The sequence below is a fragment of the Muntiacus reevesi genome, chromosome 5, assembly GCF_963930625.1.
Source record: "Muntiacus reevesi chromosome 5, mMunRee1.1, whole genome shotgun sequence".
Classification (NCBI taxonomy): Eukaryota; Metazoa; Chordata; class Mammalia; order Artiodactyla; family Cervidae; genus Muntiacus; species Muntiacus reevesi.
This window is the reverse complement of record NC_089253.1, coordinates 35,861,729-35,880,497: the sequence shown is the minus strand read 5'-3', so window position 1 is coordinate 35,880,497 and position 18,769 is coordinate 35,861,729. Positions and strand designations below refer to the sequence as shown.

Genomic DNA, 18,769 nt, shown 5'->3' with positions numbered 1-18,769 from the left:
GGACATCTGTGCTCAGCAGGTCAGGTGGTGGTGGGATGAGGATGAAGGTGCTTTCCCCAAAGTGGAACGGAAGCACCGCTGAGGGAGGGCTGTAGGCACTTGTCTTCAGAGGACAGGGCCCCTCTGTCACTAAGGGGAGAGGTGACATTGCCCCAGTGCTAGTCATTTGTTTAATCAAGGCTCTTGCTAATCTCCAACTTGGATGAGACTGAGCAAGTTTCACCATCACATTCCTCACTCAGGACTGCAGTCTCTCAGCAAATTTATCAAGTGCCAGGCCCTACATTAAGCCTGTACCAAAAATGGAAGAGTTTTAGAGTCAATCCTATGGCGGGGGTGGTTTTCTGAGTTCCTAATGTGTTTTGTGTATTTCCTGGGTGCTAGATGCTGAGGTTGAAGAGTCCCCGACCTCAGGAAGCTTGGTCAGCAAAAGGAGTTCAATCATTTCATCCGTGGGGTCCGAATCCAGCCCTTTTTATTATTATTTTGGCCTCCCCCGCATGGCTTGTAGGGTTTTTAGTTTCCTGACCAGGGATTGAATCTGGCTGGGCCCTTGGCAGTGAGAACTGGACTACTAAGGAATTCCCACCCCATTTGGAATAAAAGCTGTACTGCCTTTGCCCAACAGCCTATACCCATTTATCCCCCAGAGGGAAGAAACCTGATTTTTATGAGCGCCTACTGTATGCTGGGTCTGTTGTGAATGAGGGCACCTGGTCAGCCTGGGAGATGACACTGTTGCTCTTGGTCACAGATGGCCAAGCAGGGGCAGGCAGGGGGAAGTGGCTTACCTCCCAGCTAGGACTGTGGGCAGCCTGGACAGCCAGACCCATGCTCTTACCACAGCCCCACCCTGCCTTCCTGGCCATAGAGCCCTCGGGGCCACTTCACAGACCGCCCCTACCCCTGGCTCTGCGCTGCCTGGGCACATGGGAGGAGCCACATGAGTTTCTTTCCTGAGGGTGATGGGGTCAGGGGAGGGCAGTCCAGGATAGGACAGAAGGACAGGACACACTTCTCCTATACACCTGCCACTCTCAAAATGAACACGGGTTCACACTTTCTGCCCTATGCCTAATTCTCCATGTACACGTACACTTGACCCTGGGCTTTTGCAAAATTGCCTTTGTAAAGAGAGACATGACAAGCTGAGCTGCTGGAAGTTACATCCAGTTCCCATCAATGGAGATGGATGTTACTTGAACACCAGTGTAATACTTCACTCTCTAGCTGTCCCCGCCTCCCCCCACACCCCTCTCCTAAATACACACACACTGACTCTGGGGCTGACAGCTATTTCCTCCCTCAGCCTCCCTCCCCTGCCTCTCTCTGCCTGCTTGCTGCCTCCTGTCTATCTCAAGAAGCTGACTGCCTCTGGGGCTGGAATCCTGTGTGCCCTCTGTACCAGGTAAGGAGATGGTGGCCCCGGGGCTGGGCAGCCTCAGTGCCTCCTATGGACCCAGGATAGAGGGCATAATTTTATCAGGGGAGAGGGCTCTTACCAGCTAGGATGGCAGAGACTAGACTGGAGGGGACATACTGCTCTGAAGAGGGAAGCACCACAGTTTCTTAGGTAATTACTAGACAGCAGTCACAGTGAAAGACCATTAAAGCTTCTCTTTCAAGACTCAGGAGCCATCTGGGTGGAAGGGTTCCATGAGCGGGTCCTAAGGTAACTGACCCCAAGTTCACCCAGCCAGGAAATCAAGGAGCTGGGATTCAAAGCCAGGTCTCTGACACCAAAAACCTAGTGTTCTCTGCCCCCAGACCTCTGTTAAAACAGGATTCTCATTGCTGGGCTCCCTGAAAATCCTGGGAGGCTGGGGGCCAGACTCCATCAGCCAGAAGGTCCATCCTGGCTCAGGTCCCAGGGCACAGCAGGACATGTTTTGCAGCATCCTCGGGGGACTTAGATGGGGCTAAAAGGGATGTTTCAGCACAGGGAGGGGCTGGCACGTATGTGTTTGCTGGGAGTGGAGTTCTTGCAGGGCCCCTTCCCTGGCAGCTGAGGGACACTGGGTAAGATCTTGTGCTCCTCTGAATCTCTGTTTCCTCTTCTGGAAAAGGGGGTCTCACGGGGTCATTGTGAATGTAATTGCTCTGCAGACTCTAGAACTTGGGAAATTTGAGCGTTCTAGGGAGGACACGGGGACAACAGTACCCCTCCCCCATACCTGCAGGTCCCCAGCTCCAAGTGCCTCACCTGTCAAGGAAATTCTAGTTTGATATCCTGGGCCCTCATCCTATGAAGGACCGTGGTCTCCAGAGAAGGGTGTAGATTTTCGCATCCTGGCCAAAAGTGTCTCCTGTGGAAAGATGGATACTGAAGACCAATCCCCCTGACCCCGCCTTGCCTTTCCTTCTTTTTTTCCTCCATCACCTCACTCTTAGAGCTCAGAGGCAGAGGAATGAGAGCAGGCTGAGTGCTAAACTCTCATTTCTCCACCTGCCTGTGTTATTCGGGAAATTCTGGGCAAGTGATGGAAACACTTGAGTCTCAGTGTCCTCATCTGCAAAATGGGATGGAGAGAAGTACCAGCCCCTTTCTTCTAGAGCCATGAGCAGGAGAACACCTAGATAAAGGACCTACCACAGCTCCTAGCATGTTGTGGGGGGCCCAGGACGATCCAAGTTCCCTCCCCCTGCTACCCTACTGACCTCCTGCAGGCAGCCTCCCATCCCGACCTCCTCTGCCCTCACTGATCTCCACTGGCTCCACTATGGGTGGTCCTGGATTCTTGATGAGGCTGTGGGTCTGCACTTCTGGGATGTCTGCACACCTGGCCAGAGGCTGGCTTCTCCAGTGCTTACCTAAATAGTTGCTCCATAAAGGGCTGTTGAATGAATGTGTGGGTGAGTGAATAAATGAATGAACAAGGCTGGGTTTCCTGGAACTGGCAGAGCGCCTGTGGCCGCCTCTGGACAGGGAAGAGGTCTTTTGGCCCTAATGGGCCTCCAGAGCCCAAATCTGGTAGTTCCTCCTGCCCAGCTCTCTCTCTGCTCTTATCTTATTTCCTCTTCAACTATCAAAGGGGGGGGTTGCTTCCACTGTTGGCAGCCACATACCCAACCAGCCACCACTGTGGGAGTGAAGGGCCGCAGGAAGATCTGCAGGAAGGCAAGGTCTGGGGGGTGCTGGGGGTGGGTGGGGGGAGGGCACCCCTTAAGGCCATGGACTCCTTCCCGTCCCATCCCCCAGTCCAGTTGAATCCTCCTGCCCTTTAGGGGAGCCTCACTCATGCCCCAGTGCTCTGGGGATTGGGAAAAGGGAGTCCTGCATGGCCTGACCTTGGTACCTATTTCTCCAATTGATCTTAGGCTATCTACTTAATCACAATGCCATTGATATAGTGCTTACTTCGTGCTTACTCTTGCTTGAAATGCTTATATGGTTGTTGTTGTTTTAGTCGCTAAGTCGTGTCCAACTCTTTTGCAACCCCATGGACTGTAGCCCACCAGGCTCCTCTGCCCATGGGATTTCCCAGGCAAGAATACTGGAGTGGGTTGCCATTTCCTTCTCCAGGGGATCTTCCCAGCCCAGGGATTGAAACCATGTCTCCCACTGGCAGGTGGGTTCTTTACCACTGAGCCACCAGGGCAGCCCCTGAAATGCTTATATATTTGTTCATTCATTTAATTCTCCCAACAACCCTATAACCTAGACAAAGTCCCATATCCTGACCAGGGTCCCCCGTTGCCCAGAACTGCTCCCTACAGCGCCTCTTCCTCTCTGCCACAGAGCCCACCATGTTGGCCAACGTCACGACGAAGCCGCTCTGTCCCCTCCTGGAGCAGATGAGCCGCCTCCAAAGCCACAGCAACTCCAGCATCCGCTACATGGACCATGTCTCGGTGCTGCTGCACGGGCTGGCCTCGCTGCTGGGCCTGGTGGAGAATGGACTCATTCTCTTCGTGGTGGGCTGCCGCATGCGCCAGACCGTGGTCACCACCTGGGTGCTGCACCTGGCCCTGTCCGACCTGCTGGCCACCGCCTCTCTGCCCTTCTTCACCTACTTCCTGGCCGTGGGCCACTCCTGGAAGCTGGGCACCACCTTCTGCAAGCTACACTCCTCCATCTTCTTCCTCAACATGTTTGCCAGCGGCTTCCTGCTCAGCGCCATCAGCCTGGACCGCTGCCTGCAGGTGGTGCGGCCCGTGTGGGCGCAGAACCACCGCACGGTGGCCGCTACCCACAAGGTCTGCCTGGCGCTCTGGTTCTTGGCCGTGATCAACACCGTGCCCTACTTCGTGTTCCGGGACACCATCCCGCGGCTGGACGGGCGCATCATGTGCTATTACAACGTGCTGCTCCTGAGCCCCGGGCCGGACCGCAACGCCACGTGCGACTCGCGCCAGACGGCCCTGGCCGTCAGCAAGTTCCTGCTGGCCTTCGCCGTGCCGCTGGCCATCATCGCCTCGAGCCACTTGGCTGTGAGCGCGCAGCTGCGCCACCGCGGCCGCCGGCGGTCCAGCCGCTTCGTGCGCCTGGTGGCGGCCGTGGTGGCGGCCTTCGCGCTCTGCTGGGGCCCCTACCACGTGTTCAGCGTGATGGAGGCGCGGGCGCACGCGAACCCGTCGCTGCGGCCGCTCGTGTGGCGCGGGCTGCCCTTCGTCACCAGCCTGGCCTTCATCAACAGCGTGATCAACCCGCTGCTCTACGTGTTTACCTGCCCCGACGTGCTGCGCAAGCTGCGGCGCTCGCTGCGGAGCGTGCTGGAGAGCGTGCTGGTGGACGACAGCGACCTGGCCGCCGGGGGCAGTAGCCGCCGCCGGCGCCGCGCCTCCTCCACCAACACCTCAGCCTCCTCCTTCTCCGAGAGCAGCGGCCGCCGCCTGCCTGTGCTCTGGCCCGCGCGCCTGTTCGACTGGCTGCTGGGCGACCGCGCGGCAACGCCGCAGAGGGACCGCGCCCCATCCCAGGACGAGCGGGGCCCCCTGAACCGGGCGCTGAGCACCACCTCCGGGTAGCAGGCGCGGACCCGAATCGCCCGGCCCAGGACCATTCCATTCTCCCCGGGAGGCAAGGGCTGGGAACGATCGCTCCCCCACGTGACTCAGTGAATTCTTTTCAGAAAAGAAGTGAGTTAAAGAGTGCTTCTCAAACATTATTGCGCGGGAGTCATCCAGGGATTCTGTCTGGTTGAGCTGGCCCGGCCGAGGGCTGGCGCGGAGGGGCAGGGGAGGAGGGTGGGGCTGAAATTCTGTTTCCAACAAGCTCCCAAGAGTAATGCAAGGCTAAAACCCTAAGACATCTCAAGCTAGGGCAGTGGATACACAGGACACATCTCCCTGGAGCTATTTTAGCAGGTGATGGGTGGGGTCGAGTTTTACATTAAACCAGTCATGTAGTTTTAGAGCTGAAAGTGAGAGAGGAAAAGTTTGGGAAGCGCTGTTGGGGGCTAACCTTTTCACTATGGTCGTTTAGTTGTCATTTACTGACCTATATAGGCTTTATCTGTCTGGGGAAGAGGGTCAAGTTCTATTAGCCCCACTTTTTACTGATACCATGTGCAAGCTGCAGTGCAGGAAGGTTAAATAGCCTGCCCAACATACAGGGTCTGCATACTAACCACTGGCATTTACCTGTTCAATTACTGTTAGTATGTGAAAGAGGCCCCCACCCCATACTCAAGGTCCTTAAGATAGTAGCTGTGTGGGAAGCCCCCATCTGTCTGCCCCAGCACTGCCCAAAATGGCAAAAGCAAGGGGTGCTATGGTCAAATGTTTGGGAAACCTGGGCTAGTTAAAGTACAATGCGCATCTGTACTGAGGTCTGTAGTGTTTGAATGTGCCTGGCAACCTCCGAGACCACAGCCCTTTTTCTGAGCTCACCTGATATGCCAGCCTTCAGTTCCGTGGGATGCTCTCTGGGCAATGCTGGTAACCCCTAGATCTGTGCGTCCCTCACCTCCTGACCTCACAGGGGCTGCAGCTCTGACCCTCAGCTGGCAGGTGTGAGGGGTAACTTACTACAGCACCTCCACTATCCTGTTTAGCTCAGCATCCCAGGCCTGGTGCAATACACATCTGGCTGATGGAACACCCATGGAAGAGCCGGGTGAGAAACTTCTGGGACATGGTTCAGGGCTCCCTGTGCCACCACCTGCAGCTGGGCTCCCAGTGTTTACTCACTTATTCCCACGCTAGGCAAACGGAGTAGTTGATGGACAGCTGACTGAACAGACATTCCATCCCGATGCCTCACCCACGTTCCCTCCTCCCTGCTCCCTTGCTTCTCTCAGCACTTGGCGCCATCTGACATACAATACACTTTACTTGTTTATTATGTTTTATCCATCAGAATGAAAGCTCCTTGAAGGCAGGGACTTTGGCCTGTATTTCCTGCCACCTACAATTGTGCCGGTACACAGCAGGCGTTCAATAAAGATTTTTGCTGGAGACTGGATGGCATGAATTAATCAGATTTCTGGGGGCTTCTGCAGAGTCTGGGACAGGAAAGGGGGAGATAGAGAGACACTATCCTCCCCCCAAAATGCCTCTCCCACCCCATTTTAACCTTAAGTGTTGCAAAGTGTGGTGGAGTTAGATTTAGTCTGCTGGGTGACAGGGTCAGTGGGCTGCAGAGGGATCCAAAACAGCCTTTGGAAAGGTTCAGGAGGGAGCTGGATTCCTGACTTCTGGTCTCCTGGCCTGGGTTGGACCCAAGACCCTGAGACAGAGCCCACACATTCTGGGGAGTCACCCTCCAGTCTTCAGCTCCCTGAGGAAGCAGAAATTACTCTTCTCAGTTTGAAGGCACTTGGAGAGAAGAGGGCAGTGGTCGGGAGTAGGGGGGAGGAGAGGGCCGACCCTTTTCCGTCTTCCAGTCTCTGTTCCAGGATGGAAGTTCCAGGATCCATCTGCTCCACAGAGACCTGCCCAATGGCCCTCGAAGGCTCAGAGCCCCAGCTTGGGTGCAGCCCGTTTGGGAGCCACAGAGCCGGAGTGCCGGATCAGCGGAGGCGGGTGGCCAGTGGTCCGGGGGCTGCCGTGTGTGACACGGTGGTTGGCCACAGAAGGCCTCAGCCGTCCTGAGCTCAGACCTTGGTGGCCGGCCGCTGTGGCGGCTGCTTCTGCAGCTGGGCCAGTGTGTCCCGCTTCTCGATGGATCGCAGCTGCTTCTTCTTAGCCCGCTTGAGCTTGGCGGGGTTTCGGATCTGGGGATGGTTGAGGGGAGGGCATCAGTGTGGCCAGGCTTTCCACCCCATTCCCCAAGGAAAGGGAGGTCACCGCGGGGGCCTGGGATCATGGCACGACCAGGGGGCCATGATGGAGGAGCGCCAGGGTGTCTGGAACCCGACATCTAGCCCATCCCCCAGGTAGGGTGACACTCACCACTTGGACAATTTCCGCCTTCCGCTCGTTCTCCAGGCGGCGTCTCAGGTTCTCCGCACGGCGTTCCTTCTTCTCCTGGACACAAAGGGGAAGGAGGTATGTATGGGTCTGGGCGCTGAGGCGGCCCCGGTCTCCCAGGCAGTGAGAGCTGAGAGAATTCCCAGGGAGGAGGGCCAAAGGGCCACTTATCCCAGCTCCCAGTTGCTCCTGGTGCTGTGGGGGTAGACAGCCAGTGAGGGCACTGTCCCTGTGCCCGTGGGACCACCACCCAGAGGCCTGCTGTAGCAGGAAGTTCCTGACTCCGCCTGAGGAGGTGGGCACCTGATCAGGTGTAAGACATGGGTGGTGCCCCACCTGGAAGCTCAGGCTCACATGGACAGTGGTCCTTTGCACCACGCCCCTCATCAACTGCCGCCCAGGGAGAAGGGATCGCTGGCCCTTCCCCTCATTTCCATCCTCTCAGCGTCTCCCTCCTCCTTGAAGTCCACGAGCCCCTTGAATGCAAAGGCAAGGATGAGGGCTGGCTTTCCAAGGGTCACCCCAGTGCAGGGCTAGGAAGGGCGAAGGCTACAAAGAAGAGACCCCAAAGCGATCTGGGTCAGTCTGAATCCTGACTCTGCTACTTCCTAAATGGGTGACACTGGCCAAGTGGTTTAAGCTCTGGGCCTCTACCTCCTATCTTTAAAGTGAAGGTGTGATTACATGAGGTTGCTTTGAGGACTAAATGAACGAATACATACACAGGGCTTGGAACAGTACCGGCCCACTGGGGACACTTAGAAGATGAATCTAGATGGAGTCTTCCTCTGGAATGGCTATGCTGACTACTGTGCCTGGTGGGCCCGGGGCAGGGATGGCGGCCTCGAGGCTGTGTGTGGTCAGGGGCCTCTTGGCTTTGGCAACTCAAGATAGAAGGGGCAGCCTGGGCCCGTGGAGAGAAAGGAGAAGTGATACTTGAGCTCCCGGAGGCTGGGGAAGGTCTGGGCTGGGGGCTGGGCAGGGGCACCTCTGAAGGGGATGGTGACAAGAAGGTTCTGTCTTGCCCAAGAGGGAGCCAGGGCCACACAGGAAGCGAGATAAGGCCCCGGTACACGGTGGCAGCCACACCATCTGTAGGGTCTCTGCCACAGGAGCTGAGCTGGGGCGACTCAAGGCGGGGGACAGATGACTGAGTGACTGGCGCACCTCTCCCCTTGGGGGCGGGCAGGGACCGCAAGCTGGAGGCAAGGTGTCTGACTCTTTGGGGGCCCCAGGGACCCCTGGGTGAGTGAAGTCCCACTCATCACTCTGCTCCTGCTGAACCAACACCAGCACCTCCCTCTCTCTGGGTGCTGCCTGCTGGCGCTTCCTGGAGACTAAAGAAGTTGGGCGTGAACCTCTAACGGGACATTTGTGGCCCTGGGTTGAGCGTCAGGGAGGAGCTGGAGGATTCTGCAGGCAGCCCTCTCTGCTGATGTGTGGGAGCTGTGTCTCAGAGGACACTGGCAACAACACCCAGGATAAAGCCTCCGATTCGTCAGCTCTTCCCATCAGAGCAGGTCCAGGGCAGGGACCCCTGAGCCCATCTCACTGAATGCTCTGATCACCAGTGAGGGCCCAGGGGGCTTCATCCTGGGCCTCCTCCCATCCCTGGGGCTCACATAAGGCCCCTGGCTAAATCTGATGTTCCACTGGGCTCCCCGACCCTGGGGTCCTGGGCTACGCTTCTGCTTCTGGCCAGGCTCCCTGTCTTTCCACGGTCTCTGGGTTAGAGGACAGCTCCTCTCCCCACCTGCCCCTGTTACGGCCAACACCGGCTCTGTCCCTGCCTGGCCCGCCCCTCACCTGCCGGCGCCGCTTCTTCTCCTCCTCCAGGTGCCGGGCGAAGTCCTTAGCCAGCTTCCTCTCCTGCCGGTCCTTCATCTTCTGCTGCCAGGATGTGCGCAGGGGCTTGTCCTGAACCATCTGGGAGAACCTGGGTGTGGGAAGTGGGCGTTCAAGGAGCCGGTGTGATGCCCCCGTGCCCTCCCTCCTCTCAGTTCTGGGCCTTCTCCCCCAGATCCCGGTCAGAATCACCTCCCCCACCTGCCAGCGCCCCAGGCAGTCGACCGTCCAGGCCTGGGGCAGGACAGGGCCCCCGATCACACCCGAGGCCATTCCTGAAGCCCTGGTTATGTGCCTGAGGTGGGTACTCCCTTTCTCTCCACTTTACAGAGGTGCTGACCAAGGCTCAGAGAGGTTAAATAATTGCTCTGGGTCACCCTGCTCCTGAGGAGCAGTCTGTGATCAAGAGTCCAGGCCAAATGGCCTCTGCTAGCAAGTTCCACTGCTCTGGCCAAGCGCAGGGGGCCTGGGTGTGGACGCCTCTGGAGTGGGGTGCACTCCCTACCGAGGTGCCCATTTCATCTCAGAACATGCAGATGCTCACAGTCCCCTGCAGTGATTCAGAGTCTCTCTTCCCAGCAGGGGAAAGGTGAATACGGAGTGGGAACTAGGCAACATCAGGGAAGCCTGGATATTCTAGAGAGTGACAGTGACAAGGTCACAGGAGGAGCGAGATCACCTCTGTAAGAACACCACCAGGATCTAGCGTTTGGATGACCTATGTAGGATACGCTGTAAAATCTTCCAGGAAAAAGGAGAAACACTTTGAGGATCAAGAAAGAATGAGGAGCACAACCAGGAAAATGCTGAGGGCTGCCTAGACTGATGATGTGGGCCTGGGGCTTTCTGCAACCATGCCCCTCCCTTTTCTTTTTCTCTGAATGATTTGAAGCCTAGGGTGTAGGTGTCCCACGGGCCTTCTTTCCTTCTCAGCAGATCCTTTTGTAGTGGCCTTGCCACCTCCCTCAATAATTTCTTGACTTTCCAGAGCTCCTGTTTATCCACGTCCACTATATCACAGCCCATGTGGTCACAGGAAGCAGGGCTCTGAAGGCTGCAGCGGGTGCCACGCGGAGGCCTCACTCCCACTCCCCGGAAGACTCAAAACTGCTCTTCCAGTTCATCTCTCCCCCTTCCTGCTCCCTAAGAGTCTGGCACATACAGCCTGGACCCTGACCCCAGGCCTGTCCATCCTCAGTCTGATTCCCCCCTCCCCAGTTCTGCCTGTCCCCCGCTACTCCCTCTCCGCCTCCCCAAGGGCCTGCTGCATGGACTCCCTCCCTGCCCGTACAGCCAGGCATCTCAGACTGGGGCATGAGGCCCCCGAAGGGACAAGGCCGAGGGGAGCTGGACACACAGAGCCTCGGGCAGGACTCGTGCTGCATCCTCCCGGGGCAGCAGTCAGGGGACCCTTCTGTAGCGGTGGGGACGCCCTTTATCTATGCTGGCCAATCAGGGAGCCTCGAGTCACACTGGCTGCTGAGCATTTGAAATGTGGCTGATGACCAGGGAACTGAATTTTGAACTTGAACTGTAAGCTATTTAAACAGTTACAGGTGGCTGGTGGCTAAGACACTGGGGCAGTGCAGTTTCAGAGCACTGCTTTTACCTGGAGATTGAAGGAAGGCAGGCCTGGATCCACCACTTACTACCTGTGTAACATTGGGCCAGGCAGCCTCTCTGAGTCTGTGTTACCTGGAGACGAGAGCCATTATCATTGCAAAGGGTGGTGGGAGGGTTAGTGGCTCTCAGCCCGAGAAGCACTTAGCCCAGTGCTCTGCACATGGTAGGTGCTCAGTGAATCCACCCTTTAGAGATGGGAGCTGGCTCACTCAGGGAGGACTGGGCAGAAGCGGGCATTGGGCCTGGACATGGGAGGTGGGCCTTCCCAGCCTCGGCTGCCTCCCTTGAACCCCCCAGCCCCACCCCCCGCAGCTGGGACACCTCCTATAGCAGGTGCTGGCCTCCCCACCCCGCCACCGTTTAGTCTTGGGGCTCACTCACCAACCGCCAGAGCTGCTTCCTCAAAGATCCCAAACACCCACCCCACCGCCCTTCTGGCCCCTATCCACAGGCCTGGTGCAGCTTCTGAAGGTGCTTTAATTCTACCACAGCAGCTTCCTCACTGGTCTCCCTGCTCTCGCCCCTGCCCTCGGAATGGTCCTCCACAGGCCACACCGGTCCTCCCAGAGGTCAGGTTGCATCACTCTTTTGCTCAATACTTCCCATGTCTCCGTCGCACACTTGGGTCCTTACAAGGACCCGCGTGACCTGGCCCTATGACCCCTCTGACCACTCTCCTCCTACGGCGCCCCCATTGCCCATTGATGAGGCCTCTGGACTGTTTCTCAATCATGGGAGCACAGGCTTGCCTCTGGACTTCCTGTTACCCTTGCCTGGATACTCTTTTCCGATATGTTCATTCAAGCCTCTGCTCACATCCTCGGGCAGTAAAGTTATCTCCGATCATTGTGACAACGGCCCACACTCTCTGCTCTTTTACTTGTTACTGACATACTATGTGTTGGTTACCCATTTCTCACAACCAGAATGTTTCATTTACAGTCATGCTTACCCCCAGACCCTAGCTCGATGCAATGTAAATTGGTTAAATGAATGAACTACCTTTTGTTTTTCATCTATTTGTTCAACTCAGTGTCTAGCATGTGCTGGGCTCTGGAGGAATCCAGCCATTAAAGGTAAATCCCCACTTTCCTGAAGCCTCTGGTCTAGAGGGGAAGCTGGCAGCTCACAAGAATCACAGAACTAAACAAGTATTTATGCAAGTGGGGGTGTTAACAAAAGAGGAGTATAAGGTAAATGACAACACATAGCTTGAGGATTTGACCCTTGTTGGGTTGGAAAAAGAAGGCTTTTCCCAAGGAGCGATGTTTAAGCTGAGCCCTGAGAGATGAGCAGGGATTGGCCAGGGGGGCAGCCTTTCAGTAGAAGAACAGTATGTGCAAAGGCCCTGAGCTGGGAGGGAGCATCACCCACAGGGGCACAGGGAGGGGAGGTCAGCGTGAGAGATGCTCAGTGATGACGGAGGAGAGGAAGAAGTCTAGAGCACAAAAGGCAAACAACAGGAAGTCAGGAAGGGTTTCATGCAGTGAGCTGGGACAAAATACCGTTTCTCTCACTTCTTGATATCCTCTGGGACCTGCTGGCATCGATGTGGAGGGGCAGTCCCACCACCCACTTCTCCAACAGCCCAAAGCCTCTGATTGGTGACTTGTAGGAAATTACTCCCTGTTTTAGATTCTGCTCCATTTAATGGGGGAGGGGAATAATTCCCACTGCCTTGGGCTTCAGGGGATTCAGCAATATGACATCTGCAAAAGGCCTAGCACACAAAGCATGATATGCAGTCAATTCTTAGTAAATTTCTGCTTCTTCCTTAAAATCACTGCCTTCCCCGTGGTTCCTCACAAGTCACAAGTTCCTGCCTGCCAGGTGATTTTATTGTTTAGTTGCTAAGTCTTGTCTGACACTTGTGTGACTCCATGGACTGTAGCCCGCCAGGCTCCTCTGTCCATGGGATTTCCCAGGACCTTTTCTTACTGGCAGCCTAAACACTTCCTTAATCAGCTGAGCCTCTTTGTTCCTTCATTCAACAAGCATTTAACAGAGTACTTACTGCCTCTAGCACAGAAAGACATGACCTCATGCCTACCCTTTAGAAGAGATAGTTAGTTTGGGATTGACATGTACACACTGCAGTATTTAAAATGGACAGCCCCAAGGACCTATTGTATAGCACAGGGAACTCTGCTCAATATTATGTCACAACCTAAATGGGGAAAGAATTTGAAAAAGAATGGATATAGGTATATGTATAACTGAATCACTTCGCTGTACACCTGAGACTAACACATTGTTAATCAACTAGACTCCAATAAAAAATTAAAAGAAAAAGAGAAGGCTGCAATCCAGTGCAAGGTGGACCTACAGAGCATACATAAAAGGCTTTCATGCGGGCTTCGGAGTCAGATCTGTGTTCAGGTCCTGCTTCTAGCACTCATTTAGCCTCCCTGAGCCAAGGGGTCCTCACATGTAAAATGAGGATAATCCTAATGCCTGCTGTTTTCAGAGAGCTGATGGGCAGATTAAATGGCAAGATGCATGCTGGTCCCTGTTTGAAAGGCCCTTTCCCTGGACAACAGGTACTAGAATGCTTAGTAGCGTCCTTTATACTAGGTGCTTATTAACACCTTTATAAAAAAGGCAAATAACTGTAATGGATGTTGGTCCATGAAGACCTCCCTTGCTGGTACACTTGCTTCTGCCCCATTTCTAGAGAGGGCGGAGACAAGGATAAAATTGTGCTGAATGAACACAGACATGAGGGTGCTATCCAGGGGTCCTTTGAGGGCACCCCTGCCTGAGATCTCAGTGCATTTTTACCACATTCAGGTTATAATGACCTGTTTGTGTGACTCCCCACTCTCACTAATGTGAGCTCTCTTTAACCCATGACCTATCTCCAGACTGCACCCAGGCCCCAGCACCACACAAAACCCCAATACTACCGAGTTGTCCCCCACTTCACCTCTTCTTTGAGCGGTCCTTCCACACCCGCCCAGACTTGGGCTTCCCTTTTGGGATTACAGGAACCTCCTCCTTTGGCTTCTTGGACGCTGGGGCCTGGGCCGAAGAACCTTCTCGCTTCTTTGGCGCGGGGCCTTCTCTCGCCGGCTCCCCAGCTGCAGGTGGCTTGCTCGGCTCATGCTGATCCCGTGGGGAGCCGGGCGACCGCGGTGTCAGCTCCTGCAGTGGCTTCGAGGGCTCAGGACCCGGTGCTTTCTGACCGTGGAAAGGCTCTAGTGATCCTGAGTCCTGCTGCAGCTGACGTCGAGGGGACCCCGGGGTCGGCTCTTCCTTATTCTTGGGCAACTCCGAGTCCGCGTCTCCTTGGTCCTGGGAGAACTTTGGTGATTCCTCACCTGGCTTTGGCTGAAGTAGGTGGGATTCAGGACTCGATTCCGGCTGACTTTGGGGAAAATTCAGGCCTGGATCTCGCTGACTCTGGGGGGACCCTGAGTCCAGCTCTGGCTGCTTTCGAGGGGACCCTAAGGCTGGCCCCTTCCGCAGACTGGGTGATCCTGGGCTTGTCTCCGGCTGACGACTGGGAGATCCCAGGCCCGGTGGAGACCTAGGCTCCCTCGTTTCTTTTGGGTTCGACTCGAACTCCACAAGGGCCCCTCTCACCCGCAAAATTGAGGTGGGGTTGTCCGGAGATTCAGGCTTTAGTCCTTCCAGCCGGCGGCTGCGTCTCGGCGGGGTATCCATGGTTCCGGGACCAACTCCGAGCCCACGTGCAGCCTCCGAGACTACCGGCGCCGTCCTATGACGTCAAAGTCGCCACGTCTGTGCCTGGCAAGAGAGGCTGTTGCCGCAGAGGCCATGTTGCTGATGGATGAAGGGGAGTGGGTGGAGTCCGGGTGGTGGTGCCTAGGCTCACTAGGCGCATGCGCAAAGCGCTTTGGCGCATTTACTTGTGATTGACTAGTCCCAGATTAAGACCCGCAGTTGCTTTTCCTAAGAACCTGGTCTCCTGGGAAAGAAAATGTGCAGGCAGAAAAAGGAAGAGAGGGACCCGTTTTTGGAAGGCAAGAGGATTGGGAAAACATCCAGGGAACCTGAAGGCAAGGCTGGATGGAAACTTGACCGCTAACTCACTCGTGTGCAATTAGACAGGGGTCCTCGATTTTCTCATTTGTTATGTGGATGCTTTTGCACTAGTTTGGTCCTGTCGGGGTACCCCTGACCGCCAGTGAGTGGTAGCTGGCGGATCCTGGAAGTGGGAAATTTCTGAAGTTCTGAATTGTGTGTTAAATATAACACCTAACTTCCTTGGGTCCAGTGGTTAAGACTCAGAGTTTCCACTGCAGAGGGCATGAGTTCCATCCCTCATCCCTGAAGGGGAACTAAGATCCCTCATGCTGAGTGGTGCTCCCCCACCCCCCCCCGAAAACAAAGTGTAATCTTTGCTTTCTCTTCTCCCATTCTGTGCTCAAGCATAAAGTCTACGGCTCTCCCTTTGCCACACTGTCAGCTTTACACATAATGTTAAGGGACTGGTGAGAAATGTACCACCTTTGCTTGTCCTGTGGCAGCCCTGGGTGCTCAGCCATGCTGCACGTCCTCTCCATTCTAGAAACAGAGGTTGGATCATCTCTGAGCTTTCTTTCAGCCAACATAGTTGTCCCTACCCCAACGTGTGAGGCTGCCTCCTCCCCTCTGCTGTGTGAGACCCAGATGAGGGCTTTGAGTTACTCACAGCACTTGCCTTTCTTAGGAAGAACATCTTGGAACTTGCCCAACCACATGCCTTCCAGCTCTTTCCCAGTGTATTTTTGGAATTGCCTGGGGATGGCCTTCAGGCCTCCTAGGGGACCTGCCCTGCTGTCCCAGAGACTTCTTTAGGAAACCATTAGTTTTTAACCCAAGGAGTTATGAACAGGCCTGGGAAGTTGTCCAGAGTAGGCCTCTGCCTGCCGAGAGGCCAGGCAGACATCCAAGGGCTACAGTGCTGAGCACAGCCCGCACCTGCTGTGTCCCTGTGGACATCACACTAGAGCAGGAGTGAGAGTGGCAGATTGGGCCCTGGGTGTCTTGACGGGAATGGAGAGGAGGTGAGGAGGATCAAAACCCAGCAAGGTTCCTGGATGACCAAAAAGGGGACTGAGGAGCCCTTAAGACCTCTCCCCCCTTGGCTCGTGCCAGACAGCTTTCAAAGTGCCTCCCAGTGAGGTTAGCTTCTTGAAATTACCTCCCATAAGGGTAGTGTTAGGTAGTTAGAATATGGAAAAGGAGTCCAAAATGGCTGTAGCTTAAAGACAAGGAAGGGAAAAGCCCATGAAAATAGAACAAAAGAAGGTCAAAGGAAGGTCCGAGGACCAGAGTGAAGACTTCAGGTAGAACAGCACTCCTGACTAAGTCTAATTTGTGTAGGGCAGGCTCAGGGGGAAGAAAAAAACATATAAAAAGAGGAGCCATTCATGTCAATGTATGACAAAAACCACTACAATATTGTAAAGTAATTAGCCTCCAACTAATAAAAATAAATGGGGGGAAAAAAAAACAGGAGCCAAAGGGCGTTCTCTCTCTCTTTCTCTCTCTCTCTCTCTTTCCCTCTCCCACCCCGCGTGATAGGATGCTCTGCTCTTCACGTCTTTGAATCGACGAGCCCTCATGCCTCGAAGATGGATTTTCCTGCTATCTTCTAAATAAAGTGGAACTGTAACACAGCTGTAACACTGATTTGTCTAAGAGCTATAACACAGTCTGTCCAAGACCCGAGAGCTGTGACACCCCAAGGGATCTTTAATGTCCGTCACTCCAAATCTTTGTTGTGACGAGACAAAGAACCGAGGAGCATAAACTCGCTTGACAGTAGGATGATGGCATGGCTTCACCAGTATTCTTCCAAGTTGTCAGAAATAGTTGCACCCTTGCACTGAAATCCTGTGTCAGTCCCTGCCTTCTTGGCCACTCTTAGAGGCTCCATCCACAGGCTCAGCATCCCCGGTCCCCTTGCTGCTGGACTGAGGAAGTCTATGCAGCAAGGCTTTTCCCCAGGCCAGCAGTGCAGCTCCCCACTGCAGAAGCAGCCCAGTCCCTTCTTTGCCCAGCTCTTCCAACCCCCAATTCTCAGTTCCTTAAATTCCCTGCCCCAGCCTGGAGGCCATAATGGCTAGCCACTGGGATCCACACCAGGGCTGTGTAGGAGACTACATATCACCCGCCCTACCCCAGGGGCCCTTCCGTTCTCCCTGCTTTCTGAGTTCCCATCCTGAGCTGCAGAGCCCACTCTCAAATGCCAGTTGGATCATATCCTGGTTCTGCTTAAACTACTTCAGAGGGCGATCTCAGATCCCTGCCATGGGGTGTAAAGCAGGCAATGCTTTACAGACGTCTTTCAGATCAGGTAAGGAGGCCCCTCACCAATGGAGGCATCAAGTGAACTAAGGGCCCAGAACCCTCTCTTCCACCTGGGTTCAGTTTGTCATTGTCATTATAAATGGTGTGCAGGGGTCCCGGACACACTCCTGAATTTTTCAGAAAAGCTTGGTATGCCAGTCACTGTTGGGACTGTGTTCTCTTGTGCTCCCTGTCTTTATGCTGCAGACAGACCAACCTCTTAATCTTGGGGGAAAGGATGCTGAGAGGGGTGGGTCTTCTACAGTCTCCCAGAGGCTCGAGCAGGATTGAGCCCCATTTCTTATGAAAAAACCTGGTCATTTATCCACCATCTTTTGGTTTCTTCTGTGTCCCCACCTCAGTTTCCCACTCCCTTGTAAGGGCTTGCTGGCGTCATTTTCTGAATAGACTATTTGCGTTTAAATCCTTGTCCCTGAGTTGGCTAAGGAGAAACTCAACCAAAAAACCCTGGGGCAAGCAATTATTGAGTCAGGCATTCTTTCTAGCACACTGTATGTACAAACCCATTTAGTCCTTATAATCACCCTGTGAGGCAGGTGCTGTTGTTATTACTCCCATTTCACAGATAAAGAAGCTGAGGCACAGAGAGGCTGGAACACTTATAAAGGTCACACAGCAGAGAAATGGTGGAGGTGGGATCTACATGTGGGCTTCTGACTGCAGAACCAGAACTCTTAAGAGTAAATCTCCCTTATCCAGGTAAGGGAACCAAGGCACAGAAAAGCTAAGGTGTTTGCCTAAAGTCACATAACTCTACATCAAGGAGCAAGGACTGCAATTCCAGAACTGGCAAGCTTCATTGCCTTGCAACTGCCCTTCCCATGGGCCTCCCTCACTGGTTACTCACAGTGATCCTGGTCGGCTTACTGGGAGATGCTGGGTGTCAGGTCGCCCCACCTGCCAGCTGAGGCCCTGTGCATACATGGGCAGGACAGGGTGTGCTGAATTGGCAATACCCTGGCTTTTTATGTAACCTAAGATCTGCTGACTGAAGGAAACCGTGTACCCATAGATGATGGAAGATACGGCTGTTCATCTGGGAGCATCCATCCTCCACCCAGCCATGGGGCTGTGGTTGGGAGGGTTTGACAAGTCAGGTTTGAGATGTCAGGGACCTGATCCAAGATTGGAGATGGTGGGGGAATGGGTCCTGGCAGTCACATCACCTAACGCACTAACAGAGCACTTAGTGCAGATCCTCCCCTGGGTGCTCATTTAATCCCCTGGGGCATTGGTGCCGGAGGCAGGTTGCAGCACTGGCTGGATGAGGGAAGGGGCAGGGAGGAACCTCCCCAGCTTACCCACAAGGAAATCCAAGACTGGGAGAGGCTGTGACTTGGTACAAGGTGACCCAAAGATTCACTGCAAGGTGCGGGGTCAGGGCTGGAACTTGGGGCTTCTTGATTCTAAACCCAAGCCCCTGCTCTCGCATCCACTGTGCTCAGGATCGGGAAATGGGCTGAGGACTTGTAAGGAATTTTTTGGTCTGGGAGGGTGGATCTGGCGACTGGGACATGGCTGAGGGTTGCAGGAGTGAGGACAGGACCTGGCTGAGGAGGAGGCATCTCCCGAGTTGGGCTGCCCCTGCTTGACCTTCACTGTGGGTCCAGGCTGCTTTCTCTTCCAC

The 18,769-nt window shown here is 54.8% G+C and overlaps 2 protein-coding genes across 3 annotated transcripts; one reads left to right on the top strand and one right to left on the bottom strand.

Moving 5' to 3' along the window:
* Positions 1-1,308: 1,308 nt before the first annotated feature.
* Positions 1,309-6,251, top strand: PTGDR2 (prostaglandin D2 receptor 2). 2 transcript variants are annotated; one of them, XM_065937428.1, is made up of 2 exons: positions 1,309-1,408; positions 3,740-6,251. In XM_065937428.1, the coding sequence occupies exon 2, from the start codon at positions 3,748-3,750 to the stop codon at positions 4,966-4,968; it is 1,221 nt and encodes a 406-aa protein (XP_065793500.1). In that variant the 5' UTR covers positions 1,309-1,408; positions 3,740-3,747; the 3' UTR covers positions 4,969-6,251. The 2 variants fall into 2 exon arrangements, with proteins under 2 accessions (XP_065793500.1, XP_065793501.1); XM_065937429.1 differs by lacking the exon at positions 1,309-1,408 and adding an exon at positions 3,109-3,123.
* A 5-nt stretch (positions 6,252-6,256) lies between these two features.
* Positions 6,257-14,602, bottom strand: CCDC86 (coiled-coil domain containing 86). Its single transcript, XM_065937430.1, has 4 exons — positions 13,748-14,602; positions 9,160-9,289; positions 7,336-7,410; positions 6,257-7,157 (listed from the first exon to the last, which is right to left on the bottom strand). The coding sequence occupies exons 1-4, from the start codon at positions 14,485-14,487 to the stop codon at positions 7,038-7,040; spliced, it is 1,065 nt and encodes a 354-aa protein (XP_065793502.1). The 5' UTR covers positions 14,488-14,602; the 3' UTR covers positions 6,257-7,037.
* Positions 14,603-18,769: the final 4,167 nt, after the last annotated feature.